Genomic DNA, 15713 nt, shown 5'->3' with positions numbered 1-15713 from the left:
ACAATAAGTAAACGATTTCCATTAAAATTTTCTATATCAAATTTAAATCAACAGTTATTGTGAAACATTGATTAATGGCTAATTAATGTCAATCGGCTAATAGGACAATACTTTGTTAGTGGAATATTATTATAATATCTTACTAAATATGAGTTGGAATATAAATGAGCTAGCTCACAAGGATCCAGTACTTCAGTTGAGCGGAATATATTACTTATTCAAGTCAACAATGAAAGACGGCAATAAAAGCGTTGTTGCTTTTTCTTTTTTTCCTTTTTGCTGTTCATGTACTGATTGTGTGTCATGAATGAATACCCCTAATTCTATCTTTTATTTTAAACTGAAAGGGTAGATACAGTGTATTATATTAATAAATTTCAATGACAAATAACAATTACACCCAAAACAACCAACGTAATTATTCCAATTACAATAAACAAACGGTTTCTATTTAGAGGTCTTCGACAAGGTCATTTTAAATGCACTATATCCGTTAAGATGGACCTTCGGTATTCAACAGACTATGTTCAAATAATGTTACATAAATTACTTTATCTCACGTAAACTAATCTTTTATTAAAATGTGTTATTAAAGATAAATGAATAAGATGATTACAACAAACATATGTTTGACAAGAAATTAGTTATCTCCTCAACAAGTAATACGCAAATGTGTAGATCTTGTAAGATAGAATCAAAATAACTTATCGTAAATTTAAATTTGAAAGAAAGAAATTAACAACAACATGTAATTGTCACACTTCTTCAAACATGAATGACATTATAAATCATGTCGTAGGAGAAACATGGACTGTTTGATAGACATCTTTTGGCGAACGTGGTAAATATCATCTATTTCATTCAAATTTTTAAACAATTAGCTTGCAAAAACACCAATATTCTTTAAATGAACAGTTAGAAACAAATAAGGTGAATAGTTCAGTGAAGAAATAAAACAGTTAATGTATTTATACAGAATATTATTTTTGAGGTATGATTCAAGACAGGAACCTCATCAGTGGTTGTCTATTGTCATATCTTTAAGATTTACGAGATTTGTTCATAGCTTTAGAGTATTTTTATGAATTTGGTAAAGATGAAATTATAAATGGTAACCAAATAATGCCAACATTTTTATTTATATTTCCAATGGCAAAGGGAAGTCTGTATGATAACTTCCTGGTGTCATTTTGTTGTTGTTGAATTCAAGCATACTCAGCATCGCCTTGTCTTCAAACTTATTTCATCTGCAGAAATAAAGGCAACTTACAACTCTTTAATTATATATAGTATAAAAAAAATGCACAATAGCAATGGGAATGAAGTTGTGGTCTCAAACACTTAACTCTACATATTTGTTAATTTATATAATAGGTATTTATTTGAATCTATTGGGTGTATGCTGTCAAAGCACAATACACCTTATTGCTATTTGTCCACCATTACTTGACATCGCCCAAGTTCCCTTAAAATTGTCAAAATGTAAAAGTGATTGTTGTATGACGTCAAAAGTTTGAGCAGGAATAGCGATAAGGTGTATTAAAGAAGGTATTGGTCTTTAATTTTGAGTATAGTACAATGAGTTTCCCAATATTTAATTTTTCTATTTTGTCTGCCATAGAAAATATGAATATTTGTATTTTTTTGGTGACCATTGTTAATTCAATTAATTTCATGCTTCATATTTTAAACAATGCTTTCCGTTTTTGTCTTTAATTAAAATAGAAGGTTTTGTGATAGACTTAATTATAAATTTAACGAATCATTTCCAAAAATATATAGTTTCACGTTATGACGGTAGTTTTCGTCATGCTATAAGCAGATCTACAATATGCAATATGATTATTATCTGCACGTAATGCTTGACATTTAACTTGAAGAAATAATGATAGCAAACTTCAAGGTTAATTCTTTGTTTTCTATAAGATTTGGAAAAAATTATCTCATGTTCAGACTAAGTTTTCTTGGTAAGTAAGAACATAATAAAACCATTTTTCCTGTTTAAGTAAGAGCGACAGTCACTGCATGAAGGAATTAGTACTTTCGTATAAAATAATGTAAAATGAGCAAGGCTTAATTGATTGCATTCAAAACGTTATCAGTATAACCACTTGTATCTAAATTAGATGTTATGTCAGATGAAAGTCAATACTGTTTGAAGCAATTAAGTGTATGAAATGAACTCCACATATCATCAATAAGAACTCACACAAAAGCTCTGACGATTTAGTGTCTTCCAAAACAAACAAAAAACTTTGTGGTTTGCTGCTTTCGGTTTTATAATATAATTTAGAAAATTATTTTTTTTACAAACTAATAAGCACTTAAGCGTTGACAGCGGCTAAGAAAAAGATTGTTCAATAATTATAGCATAATTATAATCCAATCATTAATATAAACATCAGTGACATCAAAATTAAAAAGTTGCAGACATTTTTTTTATTCAAACAAATACAATTTTATATATCTTGACGACACAAATGTACATACTGTAAATAGGAAATCTAGGAAAATCTAATATAAAAGACACTTAGATATCCTAATTTAAGGAAAACCCGACAACATCAATGCTAAAACCAAGAACGACAAAAAAATAAATCGAATGCTATACAGTTAACTTTAAAAGACTAAGCAATACAAACCTCAGCAAAAGGAAAAACGGGGATATTTTCAGGTGCTCCTGAACTGAGCAGTGTCTTTTCCACATGTGGAGTTTCTTTTTATATGGGGTAGCTTATTATTTCATTTTGATGTACGAACAATGCAATTACTTACAACCCTACGGTTCTTGGTGGGCAAATTAATTATTGGGTGATTGGAATATGATAGAATCCGTAAATTCAGTTTAGTAATAATAAAAACTTTTTTGAAGCATTATAAAGTTTCATCTTGCTTAACGGCTCAAATAGTTTATATAATCAGTTTTTCATTCTACTGATGATCTTTTATGAAATACTTGGTTTTCAAAATTGTTGATAATTAAGACCAGCTAAATTTTGTTGTTTTACATTTGGTAAAAGTTTAACTGCTACACATGTACACTGACGTGAACTTATACAACATACATGATAGTTCAGTTATGATTTGGCGGATTTTTTTTATCTATTATTCCCATGTTGCGTGATTATCAAAAGGCATGCAGCGAAGTGAAAATAAATTATATCTTGAAATTGGGGTTACCAAAGTATTTTATTTGTAAAAAATACAAAAAAAGTTGAATTATCTTCTTATTATTTGTATAGCATTGAGTAAACAGATTTTAATAAAGGAACCCGTGGTTTATATATTTCCTGTTAATAACGATTTTATTATATATTGAATACATATCAAGATAAAACAAATCTTCTGCGCTATTCTTTACAAATCTTTTAATGCAGAAGTTTATATAAAACTTGATCAATACAGGAGTTTATATCAACTTTTGTCAAAACGTTATGAATTGAACCAAATCGGTTTATGCTATTTTAATAATGTAGTATTCATAACGTAATCCGACAATAATTTATTATATTGTATAACTTAATCTAGTCAATAATGCGAGAAAGTGCATAAGAAAATAAATGAAATATGAGACGGTACAAATACAATGAATTTTCTTCCAGGTAAAAAATAATTGTATTTATTAAATTCCAATGCATTTGAATCAAAGACGCCGAAAGGAAAAATGTAATGCATATGTTGTGTGGTGTATATAACAGTTCATTCGCAGGCAGTTAATTGTCCATTAAAACAAGGATAGAGTAGTATTTGAACACGCGCCTTACTGATAAGCACATTAACTTTTAAAAGTTATAATGTACGCATTTTAACTGCTGGGTAGATATAACTGGAGATACTATTTATGAAAGTTAAAGTAGCTTCGGATATTATCTAGGGTTGACTTGCACGTAGCGTGATCTTTGGATTAATTTGCAATACAAGGCCAGATTTTAATTATGCGATTTAAACCACAAGATTCTCAATTGGTCTCTTTCAGTTGAAAACATTTAATGACAACGTTAATTTAACCTGTGTATTAATGACTGTGGTGTGTTTTTAATGTGGTTAATTACGTAACTAGAACGATGGAACGCTCAGCAGAGGAAAGAATAACTACTGCATTGGACAAGTTGAGGAATGATCTTGTAAGTATTTAAATCGTTCAATGTTTTTCAATAACTTGAATTTTGTAAAGGGAAAGTATACTTTTGTTCATATCATACATTATTATGAATGGTGGTGTACGATTTTGTTACGCAATGGCAAATAAGATATAACACATAAAAACAAAAACGCATAAGGTCTTCAATCATACACATGTATCAACACCATATGACAATTTCTGAGCGATTAAATTGTCTCATGACAAGTTTAATCAGCTAATAAATGAATTGAGCATGCAGAGATTTCAGCATGTCTGTTATCATTTTAAAAGTCACCGTAAATCCGTTTTAATATGTATTCATGAACGAGGAAACCGAATTCCTGGTGTCCTCAATTTTACAAAGAACCCACAGACGTCCTTCATTTATCATGCAAGTTATATAAGAATTAAAAATATAAAGAGTTTTTGTCGACGCATTAACTTTCAGTTCCCACCTAAAAATTAAGCTGTTTTCCTCTAATTTTCATGAAAAAAAGAACTATAATACTTGAATATACAACAAATATCTATATTTCTTATCAAGTCATTTTCTTTTAAAAAAAAAAAAAAAAAGAAATCTGTAAAATATCAAAATAAAGTTTGAATCATAAATAGTTCACTGGTGGTGATGTGGTATGGTCCTATTTTAGCTTTTCTTGCTCGGGAAATAATGGCCTTGCTTAAGTTATGCGTCCGTTTGGCTACTAAATGTCCCGCTCTTCATCCCTGTGTAGCTAGTTCGCAAAACGAACTGTTTGCGTTAATTGCTTATTTTGTCAAGATTAGATCCGGATGAAATTAAATGCTTGTCACTGGACGTTACCCAACCATTTTTATTATTTGCTATTTCATGTTGTGTTTGTTATATGCATATATGATTTTTTCCTTCTTCATCTGTGAATATTTTAACATGTCTTTGAACATCGGCTGTTCCATGCAAATATATGAAGACAGTTAAGTCAATACTACACATAAACTATAAAATTTACTTATTTCTTGTGCGTCTTGAAGCATCAAGGTCGCCTTAAAAGATGAATTAACAAGAACTGGCCTACGTGCGGAAGTACGTAGGTTCGATCCCCGGGAAGTTTATTCATGAATGGCCGGGGTAAATCGGTATATTATCTATTGCTCTGCCTAGCAGACGTAATTATAGGACTAAGTATAGGCAGATTGACAAGTTGTCTTTCTGATTGTTACCTTGTGAACTATGACGTTAAATATGCAACTCATCATGTCAATCTAGTTAAAAGTAGGCTTCATATTAATATTGCATTAACATATTCTCGTCCTTGATTTGCATTCAAATTGCTACAAGGCTTTACTATTAAAAAGCGCTCTATAATCATCCTCACAAAAGGTTAAGTATTTTGAACTTATAAATTATATAAATTTCACCTCCATCATTTTAAATTTCACCACCTTTGAATAAAATTCACAGGTCCTCCCTCTTTCTGTTTAAATCAAAGTTACCTTTAGTCGCACCTAACATGTGTTTTAATACAAGGTCGACATCTCTTTTCATATCCCAGAAAACTAATGACACGGCTAGGTTACCCTTGACGTTCTCAACTATATTTACCTCTTAATGGCATGTTACTTCAAATTATATATGAGAAGTGTTATTTCAATTGGTCAATTTGAAAATGAAAAAGTAGATTAAGATCTTTGATCAATGGAGATAAAGTATTCATATACTAAAAATATCAATATATTTATATTTATGACATTATTCAATTGTGTGTGAAATTATTAGAAGAAAGGGTACATTTTTATACGGTGTGTGAATGTATGACAAAACATTTCTACACGCACAAATCAAAACCAAAACAATTGAACAGGGCTTCCTTATATCCATGTTTGCCCTCCTAACTATAATTACAGGAACGTTGATAGAAAATGCAAACCTACAACTCCTCTCATCAGCGTTTTTACCAAAGTTTCATAATTAATATCTTATTTTTCAGTAAAACATAAATATAACTTATATCTCTTTTTCGTGTAAATAACAAAAAATCGGGAAAAAAATCATATTTTCATCATTTTTAGATTGAACTGAGAAACACTGACATCAAATTACTGATCCAGCTTTTAAATATACATGATACAATACAGACTTTACTAAAGAACAGAACAATGTCAAGGACACAGTCGTGTTACAACTGTTTAACAAATAACAACAAATTAGGCAGTATAACAAGCCTCAAACTAGAGACGCCAATCTTACGTCAACAAAGCATGCCGTCATTTTGTAACTTAAGTAGTTCGTGTTCTAGTTTAGCAGGTAAATATTTATTTGGGAAGTCATCAATTAACCTTAGACACTTGTGCGTGTTTAATGCTTAGTTTTAAAGAATAGATACAGAATTTATACATAAATAAATACGTTCACTAGATTGATGGGCGATGTACAGAACAGATACAATTTGCACTAATATCAGTTCAAAAATTCCATTTATTAATTGTATTTATAATTTCTCTTCCCATGCTGTTTAATGTGAAAACTTCACCATCAAAACTGATATGTATTAACAAGCATGTGGTTGCTACTTTTTAATATGAATAAGAAGATGTGGTAGTATTGCCAATGAGACAACTTTCGAAATAAAACCAAAAGACGTCGATGTTAGCTCTTATACTTTACGGTACGACCTTACATACATGTAGAGCGATACCCATACCACATAGAAAACTTTGAACAGCCGCAATATGAAAAATATAAAACAGTTAAGGAAACAAAGGGCTTGGTTTATGTACAGAACAATGAACGAAAAACTAATGTGTTATATTATGATCAGTAACAAATTACAACCACTGAATTAATAGTAAAGATTAATTTAGAATTTTACCCTGTACATACATAGTATTTTGGCATTGGTTTTGTTCTCTCAAAAGAGTTTTTGTCTTTGAAACGAGCAATTCATGGATGAACAACGTATAAATGTAAACTGTAAACTGTTTGTTTTTTAATTCACTATTTATATATTTGTAATCAAACGTAATTTTATAAATGAAAATCTTGATATGAGGCAAGCTGTCTTTGGTTCAATCGAGTTCTTTGTTTCACGTCCAAAGAGATAGCATCTATATAAATTGGTATAACTTATTAATTGTTATTTTTTTAAACACAGTACCTTATTTTTATGGTTGAGTTAATTGAAATTAATAGGTCGCGTGTAACAATATCAGCCCAATCAATTTTAGTAAACTTATAACACTACGGACGTCCATTATTTGCTCATTGATTTTTGTTTTTAAAGATTATATTTGCTTTATACAGCATTGTTGTTTTGTTATCGTCCGATTGATTGTTTTCTAAAATTTCGGATTGTTATTTGACGTATATGCTATATCTATTTTATTCATATAATAAACATTGCAGGAGGCCTGCTTAAGCTTATGGCAAGTAGATAACACATTATTTTATACTGTTGTAGAGTCTTCGCCAGTAAACAACATGTTTTATTTCGCTGAAAGTGACGAGGATATATCTGAAACACCAGAAATATCCGACATATCCGAAAATACGTTAACAACTTTCCAGTCAGAAGCAACGAATGTACAAAAATATGAAGACATTCTGAAGTTCAGTGTTCAGGAATGGAAATCGACACAGTCTGTTGAGATTTGCCTTGAAACATATTTATCATGTAAATCATTTCAGAACAATGTATTTTGATGATAAAAATATATAGATACACTTTTAATGATATGTTATCAATAAAATAAAAATCATGATAAAAAAAATCATAAAAATTTGACATACAAAGAGGCTGACTTGTTAGTCACATGAAAGTCTTGAAGGGAATTAACTTATTTTTATTTTATATCTGACTCTTTTGAGATACAAACAAATCGGAGAGGAAACACAATCAAAATAACGGTAAAATAGACAGGAAAGCAAATCTACAAAATAAAATTAAATTAACAATAGTATCACACATGTTTTTTCTTGTAACTTGGAATCATGTTTAATTAGGAACGATCATTAGGTAAGACGTGTTTAGTTGTAGCTTTTGGCTTTTAATCAATATTGTCTTCTAAGAACTCGATTGAAAGGTTTTCAAACAGACGATAACTCTTTAATATAAAATATACAAATCACGCAACAGATACGTCATTTCGTGTCTTCGTTCGTAATTGCAATGCGCTATAGATTTCGATTGCTATAATTAAACTCTGTTTTTTTTTTTTTTAAAACGTTGCTTTACAACCTTCACATTTTCTTTCTTTCGTCGGCAAATAATCAAGTATTTTTAAGTGTTCGATTATATTTTAGCGCAATTGTACAGTGAACTCTACTTCAAAAGTGCAAAATGTATTTCAGCCAAACTTGTTGCACTGACTGGTATACATTTTGTTCTTATAACTTTTACTCTGAAGCATTCTTGGATTAGATAAGATCCGGGGTCAAAAACAAATTCCCTGATTATAAGAATGTGAAGGGAACTGGAGACTAGTTAATCCTTTGCTGATTCAGAATTAATTATAATCAACTATTAGAGTAAAACAACGAAACAACAGAACACTCAAGTGCAAAAAACACAAACGACAATGCAACATTCATAGAAACGAACTATTAGATACATGTAACAACTGCCATAGTCCTGACTAATTTTGAGAAAAATTGGGGGTTGAACCTGGTTTTATGGCAATGTTTAAATAAAGGCAACAGTAGTATACCGCTGTTCAAACCTCGTAATTCGAGGTACTGCTTAAATGACGGGAATACTGTACAAATAAATGCAAGAACACCCTAAATAGAGAAATACATAAATGAATAATATAATAGTACATTTCAACACGTTAACCACATAATAACATCAAATAACTAAAACTAATTTAGGACATTACACAAAAACTGATTAATAGAATTCTGAACAGAGTGTTTGTCAGACGAATGAATGAACGCCACAAAAAAAAATCGAACATGTATAATTAAATACCAAGTCAGGAGTCTGTAGTTCAGTGGTTGTCGTGGGTTCATGTCGGTGCTCTTATAGCCGACTATACGATACGGGATTTTCTCATAGTTGGAAGACGTAAGGGCTGCTTATAATTTCTTGCAATCTCTTCTTTTGAACTTATATTGAATATTCACTATCTGACTTTGGTCTACTAGTTGAAATGACCTGGGATTAACTATGATTTTTGTTGGTGTTCGAGTTTCTCAGTCTTTAGTTTAAAGTGTAGTATTTTGTCTGTTTTCCTAAAATTGTGATTTTGTATTTAACCATTGATAACTGTCAACTTTTATGTTTTACTTTGAACAAATAATAAATCTGCATAAAAAATTTCATACACTTGGTTAAAACTGTATTTTAGTTGTTTACATGTAGTTCATCGTAATTTTTTGTTTATTTTTCTTCAACAAAAAAAGACGATCTTTACAATAAATCGTTAAGATAAAGATGGCAAGTTGAGACATATGAACAAATGTAAAAAAAATCATGGTTTGTTTCCGAGAGTTGTAATTCAAATCAAGGATTTACTATAGAAATCCTTGTTCAAATTATTAAAGTCAAAAAGTTCTTTGAATGCAGAATATATTGTAATGCGCCTAAACAGATTACTAATATTCACCAAACTTGTGAAACATGTAGATTTTAACTATTAGAAAGATATTGTCTGCATAATCTTGTGAAAAATTATAAATTTAGCAAACTTCTTCGGGGTTTTATGCACTTTGCTTGAATAAATTAATTTGAATTGCAAGTCAAGATTTTAATAACTGATTGAACTGAACCACATCATCTTTTATATAAGAAATGGTTTTATTTGTAAACATCTTTCCATTCTGAATGCATATAATACAAAACTTGCACCTTATCAAACGGTTAAAATAATTTTTTTATATAATTCGAATTTATATGAATATAAAATCACACAGTTGATAAACAGATAAGGATTAAAATCAATAAACATATGATACCGAATCGTTTATGTGAAGGGAACCAATGAATAGGACAAAAGAAGAAAAGAATAATTTATTACAATTAAAGGATCCATTAAAAAATAATTTATTACAATTATTTACATAATTAAAAACACAAATTATTTAACATATATAATACCCTTATGTAATGACTCAATATAATGATCTAATACACGAAAAGGATAAATAAATATTAAAGGCGTAAAAGACGCTCACGAAAACAGTGTTTTTAACTAAAGCTTTGACCAATACAATTCACGTCAAAAAAAAGTGACAATTTTAAAAGATGCTCCAACAAGTTGAACATATCCCGCTTCGTTTGTGATAATCTTCTTATCTTCCAGCTCTTTACATGCACTGTGTGTAAAATAAAACTCATGAAATCGACTACGTAGCTCACGGTACATGTTTCTTAAATAACTTCATCAAGTTCACCAAACAAATCAATCTTAAGGTGAAAATACAAAACATTTGAAAACATCAAGACCAAAAGGACCCCCAGAATAACCAAAACCGTCTAAAGTTTTAATTTACTTTGCCTCAAGATGTTATTACATTAGGTTCAGTTAAATTAGAATCACTAAGAAATAAAACCTTACCGACGAAACGTTACGTTATAGATAATGCATTAAGGTAGATACATGGTATACCGCCATCTTGGATTGTACAATCAAAGTAAAAAGTCGGTCTAGTTATTTGCCTAAATCTGCAAATTTGAAGACAGATTTGCAATTTAAAGGTTAGACTGTTTAATGATTTAAAGAAAACTTGGTAATTTTTTGTATAATACTTTTTATTATATTTTTGAAAAGAGCATAGTAAAATCTTCATTTTGGCTAAGTATAAGAAAATTCTGTCTCAAAAAATATTTACTTATGATCTACCTTAAAACCTTAAAATATGCAATAGGGACGATCGGTCTTTCATTTGATCAATCCTGACACCCCTCGGTGTGTTCTACGACAAGAAAACCTTAAAATATGAATTATCTGACTTATATACCGTCAAAAAAATATTATTTTTATAAAGATTTGCAACATATATTTTTATTTTACCGACAACACTAAAGTGGGATATTCCTTTCTGAGGCGTTCAGGTTTTAATACGCCCTGCGGCTCATTTAGAATGTGAAATAAAACTCACTAATTAATCTAGATATAAACCTTTTAAAAAAATCGTTCACAATAAAAAATATTACTGTAACTGCATGAAGTAAGACACAAAGGTATTGTTACCATCCGATAACGGTGTATGACAAATACAAGACACATTGTAAGTAATTTATTGTACCACTTAGTTTATTGAATAGGGGGAGGGGTATGTTTTTTTTTCTATTTGTAATGTCATTTCTATCGTGGAAAAGTGGTTATTTTTTTTAACAATTTTAATTGAATCGAATGAAAAATTCAGAAAGATTGTCTTTTGAATAGCAATACATTTTATTAACAGATAATCAGGATATAATTATATACTCTCCGCACCCGATCCTTTTCTAAGTAACGTTACTGTTATTCAATAGAATATAAGATTATCCTATTAGTTTATCATTTGATAGAGTAAAAGGTATACATACATTTAAAAAAGTTAAGAACTGACACAAAGACGAATATAAATACATGTAGGTCACAGTATGATTTCCTATTCCACGTTTATCGTCCTGAACATGCATGAAATATTTGGCACTGGACGATAAGCAAGCAACCAAAAATCAATCAACCTATTCAGTGTGACTCAAAAAGATTTTCAAAATCCAACACACGAATATGTTAAATCTGGCTTTTTATTTATGAAAGTCTATATTAAAATTCATCTCACATATATGATAATGTTTCTTCATTGTAGCGATAAATTAACAAAACTTCACGTTATTTGTTTCTAAAATTAAAATGCGGGCAATGAAGGTTTCTTTTACATCTATCATCGATTGAACTTAAAAAAATAAATTTCCAAATCGGCAACAAAAACCTATCAGACGAATAAAATTGTGAAGTAAATTATAGATTACATTTTTATCAAGGAAAATAATGACCTCACACAGGTCATTATGTTATGCCTTTAAACATATTTCATTGAAACATGGTATCGTCCGGGTTGATTCTGAAAAAGAATGACCTGTCGTTCTGAAAAATAACTCCATATAGGTATATAAATTCGAATCACGAAGATTTCCAAACTACTCGATATTTGACCGATGATATGTTCGGGAAATAAAATTCTTACTACAACATGACAGGAATCGACCCAAATGTAATCGAAAATTTAGAGATACATCGAGAGCAAAAATATTGGCCATGTTGGACACACCTATATGATACAATTCATATTTGAACCTTGAAACAGTTTTCATATTATCAGATAAGGTTTGTTATAACTGGGGGAATCGACTGCAGCTGTTAAAATAACATCGATTGTGATTTTCAAATGTATGCAACATATACAAGTGATACAGGTATGCAACTTAGTATAGAGAAATACTATTTGCAAACTAATAAGTTTGTCCCAAAGCTTTGTGTTCATGAGACTTTTGGTTAGTATTAGTGGGTGTAAAACCAGGTACGAATTAGATACTGAAAGTCCAAATTCTGACTATTTTGTTTTTGTTTTCTTTGATGTAAGTATGTAAGCATCTTATTTATAACTTTTGAAAAATATGTTTCACGAAAAGTAGATTTATATTTATGATTTATTACCTACGGGATTCATTTGGAAAATTTGTTTCATTAATGCCACCCATATTTCTTCATAGATTTACGAAGACCCTACAGCAATTTTTTATTGGCAAATACTATTTTAAAAGAGATTTGTATAGGCCAGTGATTTGATCCATGCAATTTGGATACTATAGTATATAAGGCCTCCGAATCTCTTCATTTCAGGAAAAACTGCTTTCAAATTTATCTTCTTGATTTAAACTGTATGTTTTGATTAATGTTGCCGAGTTAATGTGAATAACGGTCATGTTAGCTCAGTCAAATGCTATATTATCATACAAAACCCTAAAAATTATAGTACCAACTGAAAAATATTAGTTACCAACTTAACGATATAGCGCCTCATAAGAGATCTCTCAAACTAGATTTATTATATCTACATAGTTATCAAAGGTACCAGGATTAGCATTAATACGCCAGACGCGCGTTTCGTATACAGATTCATCAGTGACGCTCTCAGATCAAAATCATTATAAAGCCAAACAAGTAAAAAGTTGATAAGCAAGTTAAATCCGATATACGATCCATTTTAAAAGAAGTTTGATAAACATTAAATCCTTTTTATATTTTCTAAACATATTATTTGATTAAATTATAATCCTGGTACCTTTAACTATTTATACCACTGGATCGATGCCACTGCTGGTGGACGTTTCGTCCCCGAGGGTATCACCAGCCGAGTAGTCAACACTTCAGTGTTGACATGAATATCAATAATGTGGACATTTTTGTAAATTCCCTGTTTACAAAATTTAAACTTTTTCGAAAAACTAAGGATTTTCTTATCCAAGCCATAGATTACCTTAGCCGTATTTGGCACCCTTTTTGGAATTTTGGAACCCCAATGCTCTTTACCTTTGTACTTGTTTGGCTTTATAAATATTTTGATATGAGCGTCACTGATGAGTCTTGTGTAGACAAAACGCGCGTCTGGCGTACTAAAGTATAATCCGGGTACCTTTGATAACTATTCATCCCTCGATAACGCTCAGGGTAAAATAATCGAATATAAATCCCCAACCAATGGTTAAATGAAAACAACTTTACGACTGTCATGAATTATTTCTTAAACAATAACACTAAACAATAGCAACACCAGTTCAACAGTCGGTATGTTACGTTTCGTCTCAATACAGAAAAGATGGACGACTTAAAACAAGGATCTATTACAAACGCAACAATTTCAGTTTTCCTTTTGTTAACATCCCATCTCTCAGCAGTGATATAACCTCTTTGCATCATTGCATGGTGTTTACACATTCAACTTTATTCGTTTTGTGTGTGGATTTTCCCATTATACTGCCTTCATTGACAGAAATGTACCCCGACATAAAAAAAAAATCTAAATGCTCTGGGTTATGAAGAAAACCAACTAAAATCAACACTGCGTTTGATTAACGATCACCATCACGTATTGGTCGCCCGTATTGATGTTCTGTGTCTGTACTCACAAGCTACAAGTATTCGAGTTTAAAGAACTTTAGATACCAGAGATTTCGTCTGATCTATAGATTTTTTCCGATTGATTTTCACTTAGCGTGAATGCACATGCCTTGTGATGCAAAGCAAGAGACTCGATTCGGTCAATGCATTCAATCTCTCTCTGTTTGGAGCTCATTTGATAACCTCCGGGTTTTTTTAACTTGATTTTGTAAATAAAGATTGGATTGACCAGAATCGAAACTCGTTTTTCCACTTTCTGTTCTTTCTCAAACCTACCGATTTTCAAGAATTCTATCTGATTAGTTCTTAACATCTGTGTGTAAAAAAAGGAAAGATAAATCATGAAAAGAATAACTGGGCAAAACATTGTATCCCTGCTCAGAACACCGCCAAATTTCCCTGAAACTCCAACAACCAAATTTTAGTTTCATCCCCAGAGTTACATTTTAATTTCTTTGTCACTTTATTTTTAACATTGAGAGGAACGTTATTTCTATTTACATATATATATTTAAGTATCAACATTTTATATGATCTGTGAAATTAAATATGATTTTTGTTTTTATTTTTTATTATGCAATACGTTATATGGTTCGATCAACGAAAAGTAAATAAACAAAAATAACAAACTCAAAGGGAAATGCTTAACGAAAATTCAATTATAAAATGGCAAAATCAAAAGCTCAAACACATCTAACTAGTAAACCGCACTACCTAAAAACCTACATCGCTTTCCTTTACGTTTATATTCTCAACTCGTGTTTTAAATATGTATCGCTCTTCTGCACAAACTAACACCCCTTTTTCTGGTTAACTTTCTTAAGCCTTCCCTTTTTTACCGTGTTCGAAGTAAGATATTTTTGGTGTGATCAAAAAGTTATATCACAATTATAGTGTAATAGATCATAATGGCATTGCATCATGACATAGAAATGAATCCTCCCATGCTTGCATCAGTCGGAAGTACGATTTAAAAGCCAAATCCGGCAGTAAGTGTCAACGCCAAGATAATTACAAAACTCGTAATAATGGTATGTGTACTACAGCGGAAATATGGAATCTATGACAGAGTAGAAACTATAACACTAATGATCAAGTTTCGGTCTCGAAATCGAAATAGATCCATTTTCTAGCAGATAAATCATAGACCATCGAAATCAAAATAAATTAAAAGACCCTTACATGGTATATAAATTTTCTAAAAGGAAACTTAATCAATTCAATTGTGATTCGCTAAAGAAATAATGATGCTACTTCTCAACCTCTACGTAACTTTTATCTGGACCCATTCTGATAATTTGATGTGTAATTCTCGTTTTGATGTCAATTTCACGAAAACCTTCAGCAAACTCAGAATGTGTGTTTGTGGGAGCCTTTGCTGTTATCGAAACCAATGTTGGTTTTTTCAACCCCAGTGTAAACCTTTTAAGTACTGTGTTATCGTCGTTTGCTGGCATGTTGTTAATAGGAATAGCTTTTTATAAATGATTTTTTGATAATA

At 30.5% G+C, this 15713-nt stretch overlaps 1 protein-coding gene across 1 annotated transcript; it reads left to right on the top strand.

The window, feature by feature from the left end:
- The first annotated feature begins 718 nt into the window (after positions 1-718).
- Positions 719-9420, top strand: LOC139490633 (uncharacterized). Its single transcript, XM_071277531.1, has 4 exons — positions 719-841; positions 3977-4124; positions 6173-6407; positions 7561-9420. Exons 2-4 carry the CDS (start codon positions 4065-4067, stop codon positions 7800-7802), a joined length of 537 nt encoding a protein of 178 aa, XP_071133632.1. The 5' UTR covers positions 719-841; positions 3977-4064; the 3' UTR covers positions 7803-9420.
- The last annotated feature ends 6293 nt before the right edge of the window (positions 9421-15713 follow it).

Source organism: Mytilus edulis, chromosome 10, assembly GCF_963676685.1.
Source record: "Mytilus edulis chromosome 10, xbMytEdul2.2, whole genome shotgun sequence".
NCBI classification, from domain to species: domain Eukaryota; kingdom Metazoa; phylum Mollusca; class Bivalvia; order Mytilida; family Mytilidae; genus Mytilus; species Mytilus edulis.
Note: the sequence above shows the minus strand (reverse complement) of the source record. Positions and strands in the feature narration are given on the sequence as shown.

Excerpts from the sequence above, each read along its gene's own strand:
- LOC139490633 (XM_071277531.1), top strand. The coding sequence starts at position 4,065 with ATGGAACGCTCAGCAGAGGAAAGAATAACTACTGCATTGGACAAGTTG. Across the intron at positions 4,125-6,172 it reads ACAAGTTGAGGAATGATCTT|ATTGAACTGAGAAACACTGA; the intron begins GTAAGTATTTAA and ends CATCATTTTTAG. Across the intron at positions 6,408-7,560 it reads TTCGTGTTCTAGTTTAGCAG|AGTCTTCGCCAGTAAACAAC; the intron begins GTAAATATTTAT and ends ATACTGTTGTAG.